At 42.6% G+C, this 23,925-nt stretch overlaps 1 protein-coding gene across 7 annotated transcripts in view; it reads left to right on the top strand.

Moving 5' to 3' along the window:
• The window catches only part of sipa1 (signal-induced proliferation-associated 1), a 38,494-nt gene extending 31,341 nt beyond the window's left edge, over window positions 1-7,153 (top strand). For all 7 annotated transcript variants that reach the window (XM_070555304.1, XM_070555303.1, XM_054730555.2 and 4 more), the window contains 6 exons: window positions 353-479; window positions 551-683; window positions 1,506-1,604; window positions 2,184-2,256; window positions 2,754-2,832; window positions 5,616-7,153. In XM_070555304.1, coding sequence (XP_070411405.1) covers window positions 353-479; window positions 551-683; window positions 1,506-1,604; window positions 2,184-2,256; window positions 2,754-2,832; window positions 5,616-5,759 — 655 coding nt within the window. In that variant the 3' untranslated portion in view covers window positions 5,760-7,153. The remainder of the gene's footprint in view (window positions 1-352; window positions 480-550; window positions 684-1,505; window positions 1,605-2,183; window positions 2,257-2,753; window positions 2,833-5,615) is intronic.
• Window positions 7,154-23,925: the final 16,772 nt, after the last annotated feature.

Below are 23,925 nucleotides of genomic sequence, written 5' to 3'. Positions count from 1 at the left end.
AACTAGCACCCTCCCTGCACCCGTCCCCCCTCTCTACTGTCCACTCCTTGTTCCCTACTCTCCATGGTTCATCGTGTTGCCTCACTGCGACCTATAACTGACTGGAAATTGGTTGTTGTTATTGTTGTTGTTAGCCTCAAGGGCAACAAGCCGATTATCACTTGTAAGTCGCTTTAGACAAAAGCGTCTGCTAAATACATAAACATAAAACAAACTGCATTTAAGCTCATTTTTAATAAAAGTTTGAGTTCAGCGTGGCCCAGATCAAAGCTCTGCAGATTGCTTTTAGGTTTTTGACCCCATCAATTAGATCAAAGACTTTCTCCTTCGTCCCTGTCCTCCTGGTGTGCAGACATGTGTACGACAACGTGGGGCTGAAGGAGAACCAACACATCTACGAGAACGCCAAGCAGTTGAGGGACGCCACGCCTGATCTGATCCTGGCAGTCAAACCCAAGGTTCCCTTGGAAGACGAGCAGGTGACAAATGGAGACACGCGAGCTTGTCCTCTGTTGTTTCCTCTTCATCTCATCCTCTTTCTTGACTCTAGTTCACAGGAGCTGATTTTGATGACGACAGGGCTTCGGGGAGTGACTCCTCTCTCCCGTCATCCCGGCTGTCAAGTGTGGACAGAGCTGAGAGAAATTCACGAGCCCTAAGTCTCCACAACTCCATCACTAAGAGTAAGTGCTTAGATGTAGTTATTTATAGATGTAGGTTTAGTCCAGCACAGCTTTTGGTCATCTGACCCTGATTTTGAGGTTAAAATAAAAAGCTCCATGAAGAGACAACAGCTGGCCCAATTCCTAAAACGATTGCAGGTTTTCAAATCATCTCTGCTCACTTTGGACCATAAATTCTGCTTCTGCCTTAAATCCCCCTCTGTATTATCCCCTCTGCACTCTTTGTTCCTCTTCCTTCAGCGATTCTGATAATCTAGTATCATCACCCCTGCTCTGCTGCCCACCCAGCCAGCGATGGGATAAAAGGGGGGACAGATGGGAGGTGGGAGGGGAGAAGTCGTAGGCAGCCCCCAAATAGAAGAACCCCTCTCCCACCATCTGCTCTGCCTCCACAGAGACCACGACTCATCGTTTAGGCACCAAACGAGCACACCCGCTCGCCAGATCCCTCTGATTTTTGTGGAGGCGGATTCTGAGGACCGATTGTTTTGAATCCTTAATAGGAAAAACTCAAAACTGTTGAAATCTGACCCTAAAAACAATCCTTCAGCAGCATTTTGATGATTTTTCAAAAGTATTTTTAGAAGATTAATAATGGTGAACAGTGATGTTCACTTCATTCTTTTCTTAGTTATCTGTCATCAGTTACATCTGAATGTAATCCGGCCAGCAGAGCTTCCTTGTGTCTGACCCACATCAGCGCAGCAGCACCCTCAAGTGGACACTTGTTGTTAGTGCAGAACCAGAGTTGGCCCAGATGTTTCCAACCTCTGCAGCCCTGCTGGACCCCCCTGCTGATGCATCTGGACATTTTTCTTGCAGTCCTCTCTGAGACAACAGATTCGACCGATGAGGAGTGGCAGTCCATCACTGGCCTGGCGGCGGCCTGCCGCGGCATCCTGGAGGCTTTGTCACGAGAGGGTGAGGATGGTGCAAGCCTTTGATTGTGTGTTTAGTGTTTAGTTGGTTTGGTGGTTCGTACAAGCACAACACAGTGAGAGACTCAGATTTTTAAGTACTCACTTAAAACAAAACTTGTGCCGTCTGCCCTCTAGTGGATTTACTAACACTTTTATTCCAAGTTGCCAGTTTTCTTGTAACATATTAAAACGGTTTAGATCAAATGATAAAAAGATTTTCTGATATTTTTACTATGTTTTAGTTTTTACTGTTGCTGTTTGTTTGGTCACCTTCAAGACTTGATCATTGCTCTGTTTATAATTCCTAAAAAAAACTGCTAAAAGTAAACAAGTGGACAACAAAAGGGGAAATTTCAAGGCTAAAGCAAGTGTTTCTGGTAAAGTAAAAGTATCTGAAAATTTTCTAAATATATAAAATGGATTTAAGAGCTGAAATGGACCTGAGAGATGCACCAACCTTCAGTAGATCATCTTCTGTAAGACCAAATCACAAGAACCTGATTTCTCTAAGGCAAACGGTACAGAAGTGATGTGATTCTGGTTCTGTTGACGATAACGTGGACAATGTTCCTCTTTGCAGACCGTAGATCTGGAGACTCCTCTCAAGGAGGAGCGGATCAGGCTGACGGCAAGCTGAAAGATTCTAAGGACAGGTGGGTGACTTCTATAAACAGCCTCCTCCTCTCTCAGCCTTCTGGCCTTTACTGGTTATGTTGTTTGATTCACAGGGATGCCCTTCTCCCTATTGGAGGAACATCTGATTCTCTTCTCTGATCAATTTGATTTTCTTTGATTTATTTATGATGCATGGTGCAAATTTATCTTCCAGGCATCGTATTGGAAAGCACTTAAAGATTAACCCTGTCCTCTTTGCCTGCAGCAGGTAGTTATTTATAGCTGCAGCTGGTCTGAAGGAGTGCCGGCACGTCACACTCAGCAATTACTGTAAATTGACCTCCAAGTATTTCAGGTAGCCTGGATGTGTTCCTGCACTCCGAGGCTGCCAGAGCCGTAGAAGACAATCAGACTTATTAGAGAAAGTTGACGGGAGGTGTTAAAAGAGAAAGCTCTCTTAGAGTCTCATTTGTTCATGCGGTGGATTTAACCCCCCTGGCACTTTTGGCTGATAAAGTGCTTCTCTCTGCTGCAGCGACTCTCCAGGCCACCTAGAAGAGAAGGTGTCGCAACTGGAGGCCATGCTGAAGAAGCTGCAAGATGACCTGCAAAAGGTGCTTTGACTTCCATGAATGTTAATGTCTGTAAATATATTTTCTAGCTCCACTAGGAAGTCAGCAGGTAGGAAAACAAGTATTTACTTTGCTCAGCTTCTTTGGCTGGAGCCAGAAGATTTCTATTTACTGATGCAGCCGCGTGTTCACGAACCCTGCCATCCATGCACCGCCTCAAACCACTATAGAGATGTAAAGAAAGATGAAAAACACTTAAGAAGACGTTTATTTATTTATTATTTTGTTTACAGAAGCATTTTCAGATTTTTGTAAAACTGCAGTCTCGTAATATTTTACGTGTATTTATGAGAAACCTGTTCTCTGCTGTTATCGAAACTTTTTTTTGTGTGTTTTTTTTTTTTTTTGCACATTTCCACCGAACACGAGTCTGTGTTGCTCTGTTTATCTTTCCTGTTGATGCTTCAGAAAACTGTATGTGACGAACTGGGAGGCTTCTTTTGAACGCTGAATGCAGCTGCCTTACGAAAACAAGATTCTCAGCACAACGTCCGCCTGTTTCTGCAGAACCTCCAAACAAGTGTCGCGGCCTCGCTGAGCAGCAGATCCAGCTGCTCGCTCAGCCGCAGACGAGCGGACCTTGTGTTGAAAATCGATTTTGCCAATACTGTCTCTGTGTGTGTGTCTCTGTACATAGAATGCATGATGTTTCTCCCGACTCTGACACGTTTTCTATTTTGAGAACTTTTTGGGTCATTTTCCTCACTAGTTTTATTTTATTTTTTTACCTTCAATTAAAAGATTGATTGAGAAGAAAAGAATCAGTCATTTTGACTGTTGATTGTTTATTTAATAACCAGTTTCCAAAGAAGAGGGGGTGCTGTGTAGAACGTAAATAAAAACACATTTATACATTCTTGTTATTGCTTCTGATTGAAAATATGTTTTAAAAACAATTAAATGTTTTGGTTCATTTTGGTCTGATGTCAGCAATGTATTGAAATAAAACTAAAAGTCATCCTAGATCAGGGCTGGGCCGGTATCCAGCTCGTTTTAGTGGTTTCTCAAGTGTGACTCACTTAATTCAGTGGTTGATTCACCTGTGCAGCAGCTCATCAAGCTCTGCAGAAGCCTGTTAATCACATACTAACTGAAATCAGGTGTGTTGAAGCGGAGTTAAAGTAAAACGTGATGGATACCGGCCCTCGAGGCCCGGAGCTTTGTCAGTTAAAGGGAAACTATGTAGTTTTGGCTTCCTTTTAGCGCCCCCTAGACTCCGCTTTAACTCTCTGCCGTAAAACCAAAAGTGAAACTCTTCTTCTCGCTCTGCGTTCGTCTTTTTAACACCTTAATTTAACTGCTGAAATGTCTCCTCAGCCTCCATTCGTTTGTACAGGAGCGGTCCATCACTAAATCAAACAATGCAGCTGTGTTCACAAACTAAAAGATGCAGGAATTATACTGGAAGCGGAATCCAGCGATAGCATGTCAGCTCCACTCTTAAGTTCAGCTGGGACCAGACTGCTAAAAGTTGCAAGTGCGGCATTCTGGCCACAGGTGGGTGGCGTTTCATTAACCCTGTAAAGGATCATTTTAGCACATACTGGCTCCGGAAACTGATTTAAAATATGAAAGAGTTGAATAGTGTGGCTGTAAAATCGCAGCTGCATGAAAAAGAGGTAATTTAGCTAATTCAGTAGCTTAGTAGAATTGAAATAATCTCAGACAATAAAAAATTCTTCTGAATGTGGAGTCTGAGAACTGGCAAAAGGAACAGCCTGCACGCGGCCACAGCGTCTCTCGTATGAAGCAACCCCACAGAGAAATGTGTTCAGCTCCATAAATTAAGATCCTCAGACGAGACGCACGTTCACAGGTGTTTACGGGTGTTTACAGGTGTTGGAGCGACTCTGAAACACAATAGCATTTAGTTCACTTAGTGATGTAAATGGAGCTGGGCGCTAAACTGATCAAAACCATCTTCAGATCAGGAAGATATATTTTATAACACCCTGGTTTCAGCTCAGGCACTGACATGATGGCATATTTGAGTAAAAATTTCAGAAAATATGTTTTAAGCTTCCCTAGCTACAGCAGATGATCTCTCTCTGACGAAAAGCTCGATGTGATCCACATTTATGTCCCAAAGGTTTCAACACGCTGTTGGCATCTTGTTAAAAATCGTGTTAAAATGTAAACATGTCTTCGTTTTTGTATTGAAAAACTGTTTTAATCTTATTTACCTTTTACACAGTGACCCACCTCCCTTTCGTTTACTTGTTTTTTTTTTTTAAATAAAAAACCCTGAAATGCTTTTCCCTGAAGATACGGCCGAGGATTCTGGGAACTTGTGACTGTGTTTCTATCAGTTTTAACCTTTTATCTATGAAAAGTAATCATCAGACTGTTCAGTCAGGAAAACAACGGTCAGTTGCGGCCTTCTAAGCATTGTAACTGATGAGGTGCTTGCTCCTCTGACCATCAGCCCTTAGAGCACTGATTCTAATAAACGATATGCAACAGTACAAATCAGCAAATGTTTGGTTGTTTTCACCTGATAATTAAAACAAAACAAAACTATCCTGTCAAACAGACGATCGTCTACTTGCTAATATTTCTGTGAGTTTATTCTTCCTTTTCACTGTGTGTTTCTGCTCTGACTGTCATGTCTTCTCTCTCTCACACACACACACACACACGCTGTGTTCCCCATGCACCCACGAATTTCCTTAAATTGCAGCACTGTACCTGTCGCCCTCCTCTCGTTCCTGCCACAGCAATCTCAGCGACAGCTTTTGTTTCTGTTGTGTGCCGATGTTTTTCAGGAGAAGGAGGACAAGGCGGTGCTGCAGGCCGAGGTGCAGAGCCTCAGGCAGAACAACCAGCGGTTGCAGGAGGAGTCGCAGAGCACAGTGGCCCGCCTCATCAAAGTCACTGAGCTGCTGTGCAACGTCAACAAGCCCTGTTAGCCTCCCTCCGCCGCACGCACCAACACCCAACCCTGCAAAAACCGTGCAAATCCTGCAGCACCCTTCAGTGCTCAACACCTTCCTTTTTGATCATATATAGCTGCAAACACACACACACACACAATAACCACGGTCTGAGGTGTGGGTCTTCCTGCTGGTGAAAGGGACAAAAAATCCAAACAAGAGAAGGAAAAAAAGAGCATTTGTATGATAAAGTTACCAGTGCAGCTGTGTGTGTGTGTGTGTGTGTGTGTGTGTGTGTGTGTGTGTGTGTGTGTGTGTGTGTGTGTGTGTGTCCTTGCTTCAAATACTTGACAAGTTCTGCTGAGTAGCACTTACATAAAAAGTGTCAATTACGACTGATATAGCATGTTTTCTGGTGTCTCATGATGAAACAACCAAAAGTGTACATATCTATATATGACATACAGTATCGCTGGTTATGTTTGTAAAAAGTAGGATTGCTTTCTTCTCGGCCACATGTGTAGTTGGAATGTGTGATTCATACCGTGGAAAGCCTGAATATAAGAAAAAAAGGTGAAAATATGACAAAGCCTGTAGGAAGCTTTCAGAAGATGCTATGACGCTCACTGACACAGACTTCATCTCTGCTCTCATCACTTAGTAGTTTTGTTTTACAGGAAGAGACAATACAAAATAAATCAAATTCACTAGAAATATGTGGGGACGCAGATCAAAAGTGGACTCCTGGTTCTTGAAGGGAGACAGAAAAAGGCTATACCTCTCCTGAAGATGCAGACTCTGCTTCAGCATCCTTCCATGACTGCCTGTAGCTGTGCTCTTCTAACCTCATTACTGTAGCAGCCATACTGTAGAAGATCTGCTGGCCTGAACCACAGAAAGCCAAACGGCAGCTTTTCAAAACTAGTTTCAGCTGGCAGAATAGCTTTAGGTTTAAAACGACACCTGGAAGAATATTGTGTGTTAAAGTGTTTCCTGTGTGGCGGATGTCTCCGGTGACTGTGTGGGTAATTGTTTAAGAGTGGTGTAGCGCCGGGTGAAATCTCAGTATTCCACTCTGGAGTGTGTTTCTGTGTCATGCTTGTCCCTCCCTTATAATTTTTGTTTTGTGAACTCCAAACTGGACTTGATTTCCAGGAGGTGGACACGACTGTCCTCTGCTGACAGTAAGAGAGGAGGCGTCATCGGGGGAGTCGGACTGCTCCTCCTCGGTGCCAACCAAAAGGTCCCAGGCTGCTCTGCTGGAATCAAACACAACAAACTCTGAACTTCCACCTTAAGGGATGCCAAATGTCACTCAAACTGTTTTATCGTACAAACTTCCTCCTGTAACTTTTACTTTTGAGTCACTGTGAATAACTGGTACCAGCAGATAGATATATAAAATATTAAATTATGAGTCTAAAACTTCATGTTTTATGTGAGGAAGCTGCTGTTTGATGGTGGTTTGATTGTTGGTCCTGATTTCAGCTGCACTTTCAGACCAGTGTGTGTGTGTGTGTGTGTGTGTGTGTGTGTGTGTGTGTGTGTGTGTGTGTGTGTGTGTGTGTGTGTGTGTGTGTGTGTGTGTGTGTGTGTGTAAAAGTGTTACTTATTAAGTGTGAGCTTTTCTTTTAGCTGTCTGAGCTCAAGGGAAGGTTAGAGGGTGATAATGTGAACTGAGCCAGAAATGATCAAGTGGGTCGATTTGATGATGGTTTATTGTTTTCTTTTATTACTTTCAGTATAAAATGAAAACAATAAAATCTGAAACATGTTTTAGTTCAGCTGCAGATCATAGATACTAAATATGACATCAAAAGACCTTTGGGTCACACCACTCGCCTTCTGGCCGCTACAGGGCAAAACATCCACAGTACACTAGAGGGATTTTCCCTTAATAAGTAAAATGAAGTTATTATTGGTCATGTTAAATTTAGTTACCATACCGTAAAGCATGTCAGCTGACCAACGTGTCGAACAAAAGGCAGCAACCGCAAAAAAACTTACACCATTATTTAGAAGCTCTTCATAGACAATGAGTAAAATCAAAAGTTCATTTAATTAAAAATACTGAAAGCCACACCATGCAACTTGTTTATATATTTTTAGTAATTTTCTTGAGCCAGTATGTGCTAAAATGACCCTTTACAAGATTAATGAGATGTCACTCAAACTCCCACCGCCCTCTGTGGCCAGAATACTACATTTGCAACTTCAGAGTGGGCCCGCCACCTGTTGGACTTAGAAAAGATTTGAGCTGACATACCTGGCGCTGCAGTCTGGTCTCTATAAAACAGCTGAATAAAAGAAAAGAAAGCAGGAGAAATTCACCGGCCAAAGTCCAAATGATAGAGATGACTTCACCAGCGATGGAGCAAGGCGCACATCCAGAGGGAGTGTGTTCCACAGCGAAAGCCCACTCACAACGGGATGTATAGTTACAGAATTTTACCAGCATAAGTTTATAGTTTCTAATCAAACAAGCCTGATATCAAACTACTAGTTATTAGTTCAAAGATGAATAAACACCCAACCGCATCTGACAAATACACGCTGACATTGACACTGATACTGATTTTTTTAAAAGGTCCACATTTTGTTTGTAACAAGAAAAGCATTAGTTTATTTGGATTTCACAATGAATGTATAAAATACTCAAAACACAAAATAAAATTAAAGCCAAATACAACAAAAGTAACCACTAACAAAATAGAAATGCAAGTTTGTTTTGCTAAATAACTTTGAATTTAGTAAACCCTGTCTGTAAAGGATTTGCATGTATTATTCCATGTTGTAATGGTTAGCACTCTAGTTATCAGAGTTCAAATCTCTGTGGGACCAGACTTGACCAGCTCAGTGATCCATTGTTGGGTCATGCCAAAGACCATAAGAATGGGACCCAATGCTGCCCTGCTTGACACTCGGCATTAAGGGGTGTGATTGGGGGGGATTGAGCCACCGAACTGCTCCTGCAGAGGATGGGTCTAATGTGGAGAACAAACACACACCAGTGAGACCATAGACTTGAATACGCAGACGCACCACTGGGCGCTGAAGAGCGGAACAGCATCTCCTCCAAATTGGATGGGTTCCACACTCTCCAAACCCAACCGGAGTCAACGTAAGGTGGACAACTATGCGTGTTTATTGTGCAGCCTACAGGGATTAAAGTTGACTTTTCTAACCCACCTGTTGGGATTTTCTATTTTAATTTATTTTATTGCATCATGCCATACCACATTTATGGTTTTGTGAAAAAGCACGATAAATGTGTTTTCTAGTTTGGTAAACACATTCCTCAGTAGAAATAAATGCACTGGGGGCAAATGGAGACCCATCCAAGATGGCGACTGGGCACTGCGTCAACTCCAATCGACAGCACCGGTCCACGTCATGTCTGCGAATATACATAGATGTTCATGAGTGTGACAACTAATGCCACTTTCACTTTAGGTTAACTGGATGGAAACACAGTTCTTTAATGTCTGTCTTTCCAGATTAAGGTTTTTTCTGCCCTCTAGGGGCTTACAACTGTTATTACAGACAGCGTTCATAAAGCTAAACAAGACATTACCCATTAGCATTTCCTGTAAATTCCTTAAGAATAAAACCCAGCTTAAAAATTAATACAGGTATTAATTTAGTGGTAACAGCATTTTTAGCCTAAATAACAGGAAATCTAGAACATCATCACAGATATGTGACAATTTAGCCTGTGCCTTTATTTAAATCAAAAACAGGAGATTAAATTATTACAGAAAGTAAACAAAACAGGCTACAAGAGCAGAAGTCTGGGAGCTTAAGGGTTCTGCACAGTAACCACCAAACTGGAGGAGTGGTTAAAGCAGATTCCAGGAAAAACATCTCAGACCAGAACAGGACAGTTCTGGGAACAGCTAAGAAACTGTGCAGAACCCTCAAGCTCCCAGGCCTCTGGGTAGAGGACCCAAACTTGGAAGGATGAGTTCCCCCGCAGAGGATGAGATGGGATTTCTTTTTAAATGTATAATCACACAAATAATCTCTGCTTCTCCCATACTTTTGAAAGCTTGCAACACCCCTGGGAAAAGCCTCCCTAAACTTCAGCTAAACAGCCAATCACATTTGGTTGTTATGGAGAACTGGAGAACTTTGGCCAATCAGCATACGCACATTGAATACCTCTGGGGTGCTGTTTATTTGTTTTCATTCTGTAATTCAAAATGTATGCTGTTACTGCCACCTACTGGCCAGGATGATTATTTTGCTTTGAGATGCACAGCTTTGGAGGAGAAGCTTGATTGGAGTTGCTCTTTAAAACTACAGTTTTAGTCTCATTTATCTGTGAATTTGAAAAGCTACTGTCTGTAACACTGCTTATTTAGAGGAGGGAAATTAATGGTTGTTTTGGAATTGTCATTTTTCAACTGTTTATTTGAACACTTATTGTGGACTCAGATGGGAAATATTTCACATATATAACCTCCCCACCAGCCGCCACTGCTTAGGATTAGATAGATTTTTCAAAAACATCTGGTTTTGCTTCACTGTTTGGTGAAAATTTCTCTAAAGTCGTAATATTTATCGGATTTAATCTCAAGTGTTTATACCTCATTGTTACATCCATCCATCCATCCATCCATTTTCATACGCTTATCCGAAATCGGGTCGCGGGGGCAGTAGCCTAAAGCTTAGATTATGCTTGACGCATTTACTTTCCGCTTGGTGATGCGGCTCGCGGATGGAACGCGCTTCACAAATCGCAGCGTTTATGGTTCATGCGGCTTGTCTCTGCGGTGAGCCAATATTCTCCCAAACTGAACGGGGCAGCATGGAGCTCTACGGCATGCATCCAACACTACACCATAGTAGAAGTAAAAATTACTGTTTACAACATGGCAATCCAGCATTTTTTAACAGCGTCCTCATCCTTTCCGACAGTGCGAGCTATTTCTCTCCAAGAATTATTAACAACATGTTGATCACGGTGATCTCTGAGAGCTGAATCATACAAATGTCTGTATTTACGAACCTCTGCCATATTAGTTCTTGTCAGTCCACCATGTTTTTCCGCATCCGACCATCTGCGTGGTTAGAAAATTTCCTAGGTGCACGGTGCGGAAAGTTTGGGCCGTGCGGAGGCGCGGTAGAGGGGCGTGGTTGTTAAAATGATGCAATTTTGCCGCGTGGAGCCGTGCGAACCTCGCGGACGCATCAAGCATAAACCAACCTTAAGGTGAGAGGCCCAGACTTCCCTCTCCCCAGCCACTTGGGCCAGCTCCGCCGGGGGGAATCCCAAGGCGTTCCCTGGCCAGGTGAGAGACATAGTCCCTCCACCGTGTCCTGGGTCTACCTTTAGGTCTCCTCCTGGTTGGATGTACCCAGAAAACTTCACCAGGGACGCGTCCAGGAGGCATCCTGATCAGATGCCCGAGCCACCTCAACTGGCTCCTCTCGATGTGGAGGAGCAGCAGGTCTACTCCGAGCCCCTCCCGAATGACCAAGCTTCTCACTCTATCTCTAAGGGAGAGACCAGCCACTCTAAAGAGAAAACTCATTTCGGCCGCTTGTATCCGCGATCTCGTTCTTTCGGTCACTACCCAAAGCTCATGACCATAGGTGAGGGTAGGAACGTAGATCAACCGGTAAATCAAGAGCTTCGCCTTCTGACTCAGCTCTCTCTTCACCACGACAGACCGGTACAACGCCCGCATCACTGCAGATGCAGCACCAATTCGCCTATCGATCACACACTCCAGTTTTCCCTCACTCGTGAACAAGACCCCGAGATACTTAAACTCCTCTACTTGGGGCAGGACCTCATCCTTGACCCGGAGAAGACATTGTACCCTTTTCCGAATCAAGACCATGGTCTCAGATTTAGAGGAGCTGATTCTCAACCCAGCTGCTTCACACTTGGCTGCGAACCGCTCCAGCGAAAGCTGAAGATCACGTTCTGATGAAGCCAACAGGACCACATCATCTGCAAAAAGCAGAGGCCTTATCCTCAGGCCACCAAAACGGATGCCCTCCACACCTTGGCTGCGCCTAGAAATCCTGTCCATAAAGGTTATGAACAGAATCGGTGACAAAGGGCAGCCTTGGCGGAGTCCAACTCTCACTGGGAACGAGCCCGACTTACTGCCGGCAATGTGGACCAAGCTCTGACACCGGTCATATAGGGACCTAACAGCCCGTATCAGAGGGCCTGGTACCCCAGAGTACCCCTCACAGGGCCCCCGTGGGACACTGTCAAACGGCTTCTCCAAATCCACAAAACCCTCCTCTCCAGAACCCCTGAATAGACCTTACCAGGAAGGCTCAGGAGTGTGATCCCCCTGTAGTTGGAACACGCTGCGGTCCCCCTTTTTAATTAAGGGGACCACCACCCAGGTCTGCCAGTCCAGTAGGACTGCCCCGGATGTCCACGCGATATTGCAGAGCCACGTCAGCCAACACAGCCCCACAACATCCAGAGCCTTAAGGAACTCCAGGTGGATCTCATCCACCCCTGGAGCCTTGCCACCGAGGAGCTTTTTAACCACCTCAGTGACCTCAGCACCAGAGATTTGAGAAGCCAACCCAAAGTCCACAGACTCTGCTTCCTCACTGGAAGACGTGTCGGTGGGATTGAGGAGGTCTTCGAAGTATTCTGCCCACGATCTACAACGTCCTGAGTAGAGGTCAGCAGCACACCGTCCCCACTATAGATAGTGTTGGTAGCGCACTGCCAAGCCCGGCCACCAGGCACTCGCCAACATGCCCCACCTCAAGGCCTGGCTCCTGAGAGGGGCCCCGCTGACCCACGTCCAGGCGAGGGAGCACGGTTTCCATTTACATAATTCATCATAAGAGGTCTTCAGGCTGCTCTTTGTCTGATCCCTCACCTACATTTTCAAGTGAATTCAAAGGAAATGCTGCTCAAAACAAAAAAGTGAAAAAAAAATGAATAAATGAAGCAAAAGGGACAAAAGAAGGAGAAATAATCTGCAATAATTTGAACATCACATGCTCCATCTACTTGACCCTAGAGTCTAAACCTGGTCACATGTAAAGTCTATACAGATGTTTGACAAATACCCCCAAAGCAGATTATACTAAGACGTTGAAATATGATGGAGCGAGCGTGGATGACGTTTGTCATTCTTAGGTTAGTAAACAAAATGAAGAAACAAACAAACTTTAGTGCATGGATCTGAATGAGTTGGAGGGTTATTTATTTATTCATCCATGGAGCACAGGAGAACTAAAGTGTAATGTAAATGTAACTAAAATGACATTTAAGCTTTCATTCACCCTGTAGCTCTCTTCACGTTTCACTCAGCAGAGACACGTGTTGACTTTATGTCATTTATTTTTACGAGGATGACAAATGACAGATTCCATAAGAGTCATGCCGTGAGAGATGTGACTGTGCAGGGTTAGATCTTTGAGCTCCTGGACTACACATCCCTGGCACGATCTCCAGGCGTGGAACAGAGCTGTGAGCAGCCCCGGAGAGAGAGAGAGAGAGAGAGAGAGAAAGAGAGAGAGAGAGAATGCCCTGAGCAAGATGATTGGGGTCAAAGGTCACAGCTGAATCCGATTTGCTGAAGAGTAGAACATAAAAGTCAGTTGACGACGTTGGAAGAAAGCACAAGAAGTATGTATAATCACAAACTCACAGCAGGCGCGAAGACACCCCAGAGGGGGTGTTTTATATGGACCAGCATCAGGTAAGTGTGGTACAAAAATAAAACATATAAAGATCCTTCATTATTACGTAATGTTTGAAGAAAATTTAAAAAGCTGAGATGATGTGAATTTGGATAAAACCTGTAACTATTATGGTCTGTTTGGCTTTCTCTCCAACAGCTGCTAATCTGAAGATATCCAGGTATAAATCTGCTCCCTGACATGAATCCTGGCAGGATTAAAATGTCGCCGCACAATCACACAACATACACTCAGCATTTGATTCAACTTTTCATGTTTTTTATTTTTGTTTTTATTTTTTCCAGAAGTTAGAAATATTCCTTCTGGAGTAATCAGGTTGCTTTGAAAGTTTTGAAATAAAAAAGAAGAAAAAAATGAGTTAAGCTGCAAAAAAAAACAGAAGCTTTTTTTAGTCCTGATTCATATTGTGGTGTCAGCATGAACCTTAAGGCGAGAGGCTCAGACTTCCCTCTCCCCAGGCTTTTAAATGTGTTGTAGGTGAACGCGCTGCAGGGCTTTAGGCCTGTTTCAGATATAAAACCTTTGACCAAATCACATCAAAATAAAGATGCATACAGTAACATTTCTTGTGCTTTTTGGGACATCAGAAAGCCATGCTGATGTGAGATGTTCTGCACAAAGACCTATCCTCATGAGGAGCAGTGAGATGCAGTAGTGGTTAAGCTCGGGATCCATTTGGTGCTCCCAATCCAACCCAACCGAGATTTGAACCCTGATCTCCAGACACTCTACAAATAGGCCACTGAGAAGGTAATTTGCTTAATTTAGTGATGAATCGCTCCTGTAGACACTAATGAAGGCTGAGGAGTTAAAAAGACTAAAAAATGGCATTAAATTAGTCTCAGAGAACAAAGTAAGGAATATTGGTGTTACCTTTGACCAGGACATGTCATTCAAATCCCACGTTAAACAGGTTTGTTGGATTCCTTTTTCCACCTTTAGAATATTGCTAAGATTAGAAGCATCCTTTCCAGGAGTGATGCTGAAAAACTAGTTCATGCATTTATTACATCAAGACTGGATTACTGTAATTCATTACTCTCAGGATGTCCACAGAATGTAGTTAAAAGTCTTCAGCTTGTCCAAAATGCTGCAGCTAGAGTTCTGATGAGAATTAAAATGAGAGATCACATCTCTCCTGTCTTAGCTTCCCTACATTGGCTACCTGTTAAATTCAGAATAGATTTTAAGATCCTTCTTCTCACATATAAAGCTCTTAATAGTCAAGCTCCATCATACATCAGTGACCTGATTGTTCCATATGATCCTAACAGAGCACTTCACTCAGACCGCAGGTTTACTGGTGGTTCCCAGAATATCTAAAAATGGGAGGCAGATCTTTTAGCTATCAGGCTCCTCTCTTGTGGAACCAGCTCCCAGCTTTAGTCCGTGAGGCAGACACCTTGTCTACTTTTAAGACTAGGCTTAAAACGTTTTTATTTGATAGGGCCTATGGTTAAAATCTGATGTTAGCCTAGATCTGGACAAGTGGGGGAGTAGAGGGAGGTGGAGTGTACAGTCAGTAAAGACGGCTCTCCCTTGCCCTGCCTCCAACATGCCTCCATTTAAAAGGCTAGGTTATACAGCGATATCTCTGTAGTTATGCTGCTATAGGCTTAGACTGCTGGAGGACACACTGACCACTTTCCATACTCTACTACTTTCTTCTACTATCTGCTCTTTAGCTCTTTATTTCCTGCAATTTCAGCTGTTAACTTTATTTTCTCTCTAGGTGTTTTTCTCCCCAGAAGAAGCAACAATGATGTTCTGCTGAGCTGTGGTGGCCTCATGGAGGGGGCCATCGGCTTGAACACTACTGCTAACCACTTAAACATTCTCCCTCTCCTGATAATAACTTTTTACTTTCTTTGACATTGAATGTGCTACTACTAGTTTACCCATTTAATTATAGATTCACTAGGATGAATACAATAAAGTTTATCTCTCACCAAATAGAATATTTACTAAGACATCACAATATAACCATAGAAACACTACTTGGTATATAAGTTATGTGTGTGTGTGTGTGTGTGTGTGTGTGTGTGTGTGTGTGTGTGTGTGTGTGTGTGTGTGTGTGTGTGTGTGTGTGTGTGTGTGTGTGTGTGTGTTGTGTGTGTGTGTGTGTGTGTGTGTGTGTGTGTGTGTGTGTGTGTGTGTGTGTGTGTGTGTGTGTGTGTGTGTGTGTGTGTGTGGCTGGGTTGGTTGGTGTTGGTGTGTGTGTGTGTGTCTGCTCTGTCTTCTCGGTCCCCAGTGAGTCGTGGTGGATGGCTGCTTATACTGAGCCAGGATCCTCTGGAGGTTTCGTCCTGTTAAAAGGGAGTTTTCCTCTCCACTGTCACTAAATGCTTGCTTAGTATGAGGATTGCTGTAAAGACACTGACACTAGTCAGTGACTTGATGCAATTTGCTGGGTCCCTGATATAGGAAACTTTTTTCTGATTGGCTTAAGAAGCTTAAAAAATCTTAATCTTTTTAGTAAACATTTTGGGAATTATAATATTATGAAGGAGAAGGAGGAGGATTTGAAGGAGATGAACCTGTATTAGTAAAGGTAAACGACTTCCTTAGTAGAAAGACTATCTAATTTCTTCCAAAGACTGTTTATTTCCTATAAAAAATTGATCTCAATGCTGGCAATAAACAGAACAGCACTATATTTCCAACAGCAGTTAATAAAAGGAAGATGGGGAGTTGCTGTCCTTCAATGGCTGTATCCTGAAAAAGCACTTTGTTCGTTATTGCCATTTAGAAGAAAATATTTTCACCTCCTTATTTTAATGAAGCTTTAAAAAAATCCCAATCTTTATTTTAAACTTTTTGGGGACATTAATATTGTGGGGGAAAAAGTGGAGGATTTGAAGGAGAAAATGGATCTTGATTAATAAAGTTAAAATACTTTTTGGAAGAGACACTACATCTAAATTCTTCGAAACAGTTTGCTTTCTTAAATGAATGGGAAATTTGCGCCCTCTGCTGGCAACGAACAGTAGTAAGGAATAATGAGAAGATGGGAAATTGCTGCCCTCCGGTGGCTATTTGCTGTAACTGCACCTTTTTCATTTTAGCCATTTAGAATAGAACATTTTAGCCTCCTTGTCTTAATGAACTGACCTGTATTGGAATGTTTACTGTGTGAAGTGCCTTGAGACGTCTCTTGTCATGATTTGGTGCTTTATAAATAAACTTGAACTCAATTGAATTGAAGCAGTGAGGAGATACGTTTTACTTTTGGTTATACTAAACGGACACTAGGGGGTGCTAAAAGCAAGCAAAAATTGCCTAGTCTCCCTTTAAAATGGCTCATGTTTAGTGAAGACTGGATCAGTGGTTCACAAGCTCCTAAAACCCAACTTGTCTGATGGTTGAAATCCTCTGAAGTGAGTTTTTGTAAAAAGATTATGAACAAATGAAGTCTTACCTGTAGGTGGGTTGGGATGTTAATTTTGTCATTTCAGTTTTGTTGTCAGGAATAAAACTGGTCTAAGAAAAGGGGCTTGAAATAATTAGTTTGTGCTCTAGACAAACATCCTGGCTTTCAGCTGGTGGGTTCAACAGTCTTCTGGAACAAAACGTTGCTTCTTCTTCTTCAGCTCCAAGCTACTTCTGTTTCCTTCAGAAATGAGCTGGAATACAGATGCGGAGCATGTCCACTGCTAATTTCGGCTGCACAAAATATCTGAACAGAGTCTGTGTCATCAATATGATGCTAAACTGATATCAGAGTAAATGATTAAAAGCCTGCATTTGCATGAACAATTTTAGGTCAATAACCTTTTTTTATGCAGTACACAAACTGTGTAATCAAAGGTTATAAAAACCTTCTGCAGCCCATAAATAGTTTTGCCAGACAAGAGTTCAAGGTCTGATTATTAACCAGCCTGCGTTGTACCTAAATCTGAATCCCTGTGCAAATGAATCCCCTTTTTGACCTAATTAACTAAAAATAATACCTTAAAATCCATTCAGCTGTGATTCCATGCTGTAGTTCTTTTTTAAAACACAGAGCAGTTTTGGTTACCTGTTTTGGTTAAACTTTTGAGGAAGTTTGCAGCCGCAAACGAAACGTAGCGGGAAAACAGGTAAACAAAACTGCTCTGTGTTTTAAAAAAGAACTACAGCATGGAATTAGAGATACGATACAGCAAGAGCACACCTAAGATGTTCATTCAGCTGTGAGTTATTTTCATGGAGGTGCAGGCAGTAAATGTGCTGTGCTTTTTTAAAATTAAGGTATTATTTAATAAACTGAATAAAACATTTTGATTTTAGTCAAAGTGAGAAACATTTTGGTCCAAGCTTGATGTGTAATCTGAGGATAAAGAGAATTTTTGTCACAGTCATCCGATTAATTTATCCTATTAGGAGTTTTTTGGGGTTCTTTCCATGAACTTTTATGTTGCTGCCTGACTGCAATTCTGCTTTCTAAAAACATCCCTACAAGAGACTGAATGCCAGAATACAAGACTTTACTAAAGAGATTTACTTTGCCAAGAGAGAGAGAGAGTTATAAAACATTTTAAAAATCCTGACCGTGAGATAAGAAGCTGTGATTTTCCAGAGCTTGTGCTGTGATCTTACAAACATTTCCCAGGACTTGGTTTGCTGGAAGCCTTTCCTAAACATCGGTTGCAGAAAAACACTCATCTTCCCAGCTCTGACACCAGGAGGACAGCTGATTACAACAATATGCCTGTCCATGTCTTTATTTGGGGCTGAAGCGCAGGAGGCCTCACTCTGAGCTTACGCGTCACACACAGCTCCAGTTTGACTCATCCATGTTCTGTAAATACAGAGGTAGTGTGTGTGTGTGTGTGTGTGTGTGTGTGTGTGTGTGTGTGTGTGTGTGTGTGTGTGTGTGTGTGTGTGTCCCCGTGTGTGTCCGTCCGTGTGTCCGTCCGTGTGTGTGTGTGTGTGTGTGTGTGTGTGTGTGTGTGTGTGTGTGTGTGTGTCCGTGTGTGTCCGTCCGTGTGTCCGTCCGTGTGTGTGTGTGTGTGTGTGTGTGTGTGTGTCCGTGTGTGTCCGTCCGTGTGTGTGTGTGTGTGTGTGTGTGTGTGTGTGTCCGTGTGTGTGTGTGTGTGTGTGTGTGTGTGTGTGTGTGTCCGTGTGTGTGTGTGTGTGTCCGTGTGTGTGTGTGTGTCCGTGTGTGTGTGTGTGTGTGTGTGTGTGTGTGTGTGTGTGTGTGTGTGTGTGTGTGTGTGTCCGTGTGTGTGTGAGTGTGTGTGTGTGTGTGTCCGTGTGTTTGGAGTCTCGGGTCACAAGGCCATGTCTTTCATTTTTAATGACAAAACCGCTGCTGCACCTTTCACGAGAAACAGATGAGGATCAGTGCGAGGCAGCAGTTTACGTCAACGCTGTGTTGGTGCCGTAAATGAAACACAGGATGTACGTGCCTGATATTACAGGTTCATCACACTCCTGCTGATACAAACATGCATAAACTGTTTACCCAAAACGTTTTCTAATTTAAATATGCCCCAAATAGCTTATTTAGCTAGGATACATTATGCTAGGCTCATCCCAAACTGATAAATTTGTTTTTGGAAAATAAAAGACTCTAATTGTTTAGAGGTAATTCACTGAGAAACCATTTTTTATTTATTATTTTTTAATTATCAGTCACTCTGAGGTTTTCATGCAGGCTGAACATGAAAATAGTCTCCTACACCTATCTCCTGCATTAGCTTCTGATAGAAAATAGACGGTGAAACTCTAGTATTGAAAAAGCCTGACAGGTCTCTGTCACACTGTCCCTTTAACATTCATGGACTCACCCATCTTGACTCACAACAGGGAAAACTGTTGTTGGTTTAGCGTCCAAATATCATAGCCTAACAAGCTGTCCTATACAGGTCCTTCAAAAAATTAGCATATTGTGATAAAGTTCATTATTTTCTGTAATGTACTGATAAACATTAGACTTTCATATATATTAGATTCATTACACACAACTGAAGTAGTTCAAGCATTTTATTGTTTCTAATATTGATGATTTTGGCATACATTCATGAAAACCCAAAATTCCTATTTCAAAAAATTAGCATATCATGAAAAGGTTCTCTAAATGAGCTATTAACCTAATCATCTGAATCAACTAATTAATTCTAAACAACTGCAAAAGATTCCTGAGGCTTTTAAAAACTCCCAGCCTGGCTCATTCCTCAAAACCTCAATCATGGGTAAGACTGCCAACCTGACTGCTGTCCAGAAGGCCATCATTGACACCCTCAAGCAAGAAGGTAAGACACAGAAAGAAAATTCTGAACGAATAGGCTGTTCCCAGAGAGCTGTATCAAGGCACCTCAGTGGGAAGTCTGTGGGAAGGAAAAAGTGTGGCAGAAAAGAAAACGCTGCACAACGAGAAGAGGTGACCGGACCCTGAGGAAGATTGTGGAGAAGGACCGATTCCAGACCTTGGGGGACCTGCGAAAGCAGTGGACTGAGTCTGGAGTAGGAACATCCAGAGCCACCGTGTGCAGGCGTGTGCAGGAAATGGGCTACAGGTGCCGCATTCCCCAGGTCAAGCCACTTTTGAACCAGAAAGAGCACCAGAAGCGCCTGACCTGGGCTACAGAGAAGCAGCACTGGACTGTTGCTCAGTGATCCAAAGTACTTTTTTCAGATGAAAGCTAATCTTGCATGTCATTCGGAAATCAGGTGCCAGAGTCTGGAGTAGGACTGGGCAGAGGGAAATGCCAAAATGCCTGAAGTCCAGTGTCAAGTACCCACAGTCAGTGATGGTCTGGGTTGCCATGTCAGCTGCTGGTGTTGGTCCACTGTGTTTTATCAAGGGCAGGGCCAATGCGGCTAGCTATCAGGAGATTTTGGAGCACTTCATGCTTCCATCTGCTGAAAAGCTTTATGGAGATGAAGATTTCATTTTTCAGCACGACCTGGCACCTGCTCACAGTGCCAAAACCACTGGTAAATGGCTTACTGACCATGGCATTACTGTGCTCAATTGGCCTGCCAACTCTCCTGACCTGAACCCCATAGAGAATCTGTGGGATATTGCGAAGAGGAAGTTGAGAGACGCAAGACCCAACACTCTGGATGAGCTTAAGGCAGCTATCGAAGCATCCTGGGCCTCCATAATACCTCAGCAGTGCCACAGGCTGATTGCCTCCATGCCACGCCCCACTGAAGCAGTCATTTCTGCAAAAGGATTCCCGACCAAGTATTGAGTGCATAACTGAACATAATTATTTAAAGGTTGTCTTTTTTGTATTAAAAACACTTTTCTTTTATTGGTCGGATGAAAAATGCTCATTTTTTGAGATAGGAATTTTGGGTTTTCATGAGCTGTATGCCAAAATCATCAATATTAGAAACAATAAAAGGCTTGAACTACTTCAGTTGTGTGTAATGAATCTAATATATATGAAAGTCTAATGTTTATCAGTACATTACAGAAAGTAATGAACTTTATCACAAAATGCAAATTTTTTGAGAAGGACCTGTATATGAAAATATTTAGTCTGGCTACGAATCATTGTTGGCTTTCAGTCATGGGGCGGGATCCACTGTTGTCTTTCAAACTGTCTCTGGAGGCTATTGGACAAAAAAACAACATGACGTACTCACCGCTACGGATGTCAGTCAATGGGGCAGTCAGTCAAACACCATAGAAGAAGACACAAACACATCCTTTTTCTAAATAAGGGACTTAGGTACCTCTGCTGATGTATCAAAGAAAAGCCCAAATCTAAATAGTCTAAAGTTGATTCCAAAGTCGTTTCAAACGAGCCGACACCATCTCAGCTTCGCTCAGTCACAGTACCATCCCGCTCACTTAACCATTAGAGCACTGTGATTGGTCAGACACCAGACTGGCCAGGGCTGTGGAGGTTCCAGTGGAGCAAGGCTAGACCGACAGGCAGAGCAAAATCCTTTTGCTTCGACAACTGTGGGTCTAGATTTCTAGGCTACAAATATCAGGAAATAAGACAAAATCCTGTCGTCTGAAGCTACCTGCTCCTCTGGCTGAACTCTCCGTGCTGAAACAGGCGCATCTGAGCTTGTTTCCCTCAGAGTAGGACTTACAAGCATGGACGTAGCTTTTCTTTTGGGGGGTGCCCCCACTTTTTCCCAAGCCAATTTTTGTCCCCTGCACTTTGTACTGTCCAAAAACAATAGTACGCTATATAGACACTGGTTGAGCACTAGGACCAAGTTTGAAAACAACCTGTGTTGAAGCCTGTTTCCCATTACATATTACATATTTTTTCTATATTTACTGTAAAGACCCCCCACCCCCATGTCTGAAGTCAAAACTACATCCATGCTTACAAGGCATTCATTCCTACTATATTGTATTAAAGATATAAGTGTAAGAACTTTTTAATCTATATTGAAATAAAGAACTACATTTTGTTTTATTTCCACAGCTTTGCAGCGGTTTTGCTAACGAGTCATGTCAGTCAGTGATAAATCAGTGTCCTGCCCTACGTGCCGTAAACGTTTTATGTTAAACATTAAACGTGACGAACACCAGGGCAGTGCTTCAGGCTTCTTCCACTTGTTGTTTTATTTGCCTGGAAGACATTACCCAGATAACGCCTGCTCTACGGTAACTGCAAATAGTTGTGTGTACTCCTGAGGACGTTGTCAAGAACTGACAGGGTAGATTATTATTTTAGATTATTTAATCTCTTGCTCAAGTCTGGAAGATCTCTATATGACAGGGAGCATGTCCTTAAAACAAGAAGTCCTGCTTGTGTTTGGCTTTGTCTCTTTTGCTCTTTTGAATCAGAAAACACACCAAGAAGAGACCATTTGATCCTAAATGTAATGAAAAATATGCCATGTCTATCTTTATTGAGGTTTCTCTTGTTTAAATTACAAAAATGTGTGAATTTTACAAAGATAAATCCAGATGTGTGTGTTCTGATGCATCTAGCTACTAAAACTCCACTGGTTTGAGTAGTTAGACACTATGCAACTTTTTCATATTTTTAAATATTTTTCTTGAGCTAGTATGTGCTAAAATGACCCTTTACAAGATTAATAAAAGGTCACCCAGTCCCTATCGCCCCCTGTGGGCAGAATTATCCACTTGCAACTTCAGAGGGGTCTGTTGGACTTAAAAAAATGAAGCTGCCATACCTGGCGCTGCAGTCTGGTTCCAGCATGTTTTAAGTCTGATTTGTTTAATTTGGTGATGAACCGCTACTGTAGACGCTAATGAAGGCTGGGGAGACATTTCAGCTGTTAGATTAATGTGTTTAAAAGACAAACGCAGAGAGACCAAGATAGGTTTTGGTTTCGGTTCTAGAAATGGACACTAGGGGGTGCTAAAAGCAAACCAAAACTGCCTCATCTCCCTTTCACAAAAACAGTCCACACTGGATAAGTTGTTAGGATGGACATTTTTTGAGCATTTAACCAGCATTTAAGTTACTTAATGTACACTGTATTTTTATATTTATCTGCTAAATCAACAACAGTCGTTGCAAATAAAACCTGGGGTCTATTTCAATCCAACTACTGATCCAACCAAAACCTGCTGATTGAAGCCAAAAGGGTAAACAGTCTCCCCTGGTGGCTGGTTGCAGAGGAAGCTCTTTCGCCAGATTGTGCCTTTTGGTTTGTTTGTGCTAATAGAGGATTTATATTGTGGCTGAGTAAAGTTTGTATGACATGCTTTTTTTTAAATTAACTATTTTGAGTTGGGATTTGCAGGTTAGCTAAAAGCTTTTTCAAAAATTGTGTTAATAGTGATTGTATTCAGCCAAAAACAATTACCGTGAGCTATTACGCAGTTAAACTCCAACATTTTTTAAATGTGACAGGGAACCAGGGATATATTGTTTACACTATTAGTTTCTTCGAAGGCTTTACAGACCAAATCCTGACTGGTGGCTAGCAGCCACATATGCTTAGAGTTCCTAAGAGGGTTTTAAGGTCTGGGTAATTTATTTCTATAAACCCTGACTTTGGCCTCTATCATGCACCAAACAGTTCTTGGGCAGTTGTGAGGAGTTCCTCTTGGAGGATATCTCAGTACCATTCTTTATTCACGTTTTTGTTCTAAAATGGTGATGTTTGGCTGAGAAGCAACCCCACACACAATTGGTCTCCTTTACTGTTTTATTGTGGCAAGGTGGAGAAGCAAGGGACAAGCTGGGATTCGATCCCCAGACTCTTGGGAGAGAGTCATGCACGCTTACCAGTCAGCCAAAGGGACATCCCCTTGGCCAAGTAACCAGGGTGCAAGATCAATTGGGACACTGTGACAAGACGCTCACACTGCCACATTATTTTTGATGCCCCAAACGTTCAGATTCTGAGTCTTCACCTCGCTGTACTGCAGACACCTTCACACTTGCCCGCTGCTATTCCTGCGGAAGCTCTTCACAACAATCGACAACCATAAAAAAGTAGTTCTCAAAGTTATGGCCCGCAGATGTGTTGTGGTGTGTGTTTGAGGTCTGTGGATCTAACCTCTTGGCACAAGGAGCGCGCCAGGGGTCTGTCGCCCTCTGCTGGCCGCGGGATGAACAGCACCGAG

Source organism: Nothobranchius furzeri, chromosome 10, assembly GCF_043380555.1.
Source record: "Nothobranchius furzeri strain GRZ-AD chromosome 10, NfurGRZ-RIMD1, whole genome shotgun sequence".
Taxonomy (NCBI): Eukaryota; Metazoa; Chordata; class Actinopteri; order Cyprinodontiformes; family Nothobranchiidae; genus Nothobranchius; species Nothobranchius furzeri.
Note: the sequence above shows the minus strand (reverse complement) of the source record. Positions and strands in the feature narration are given on the sequence as shown.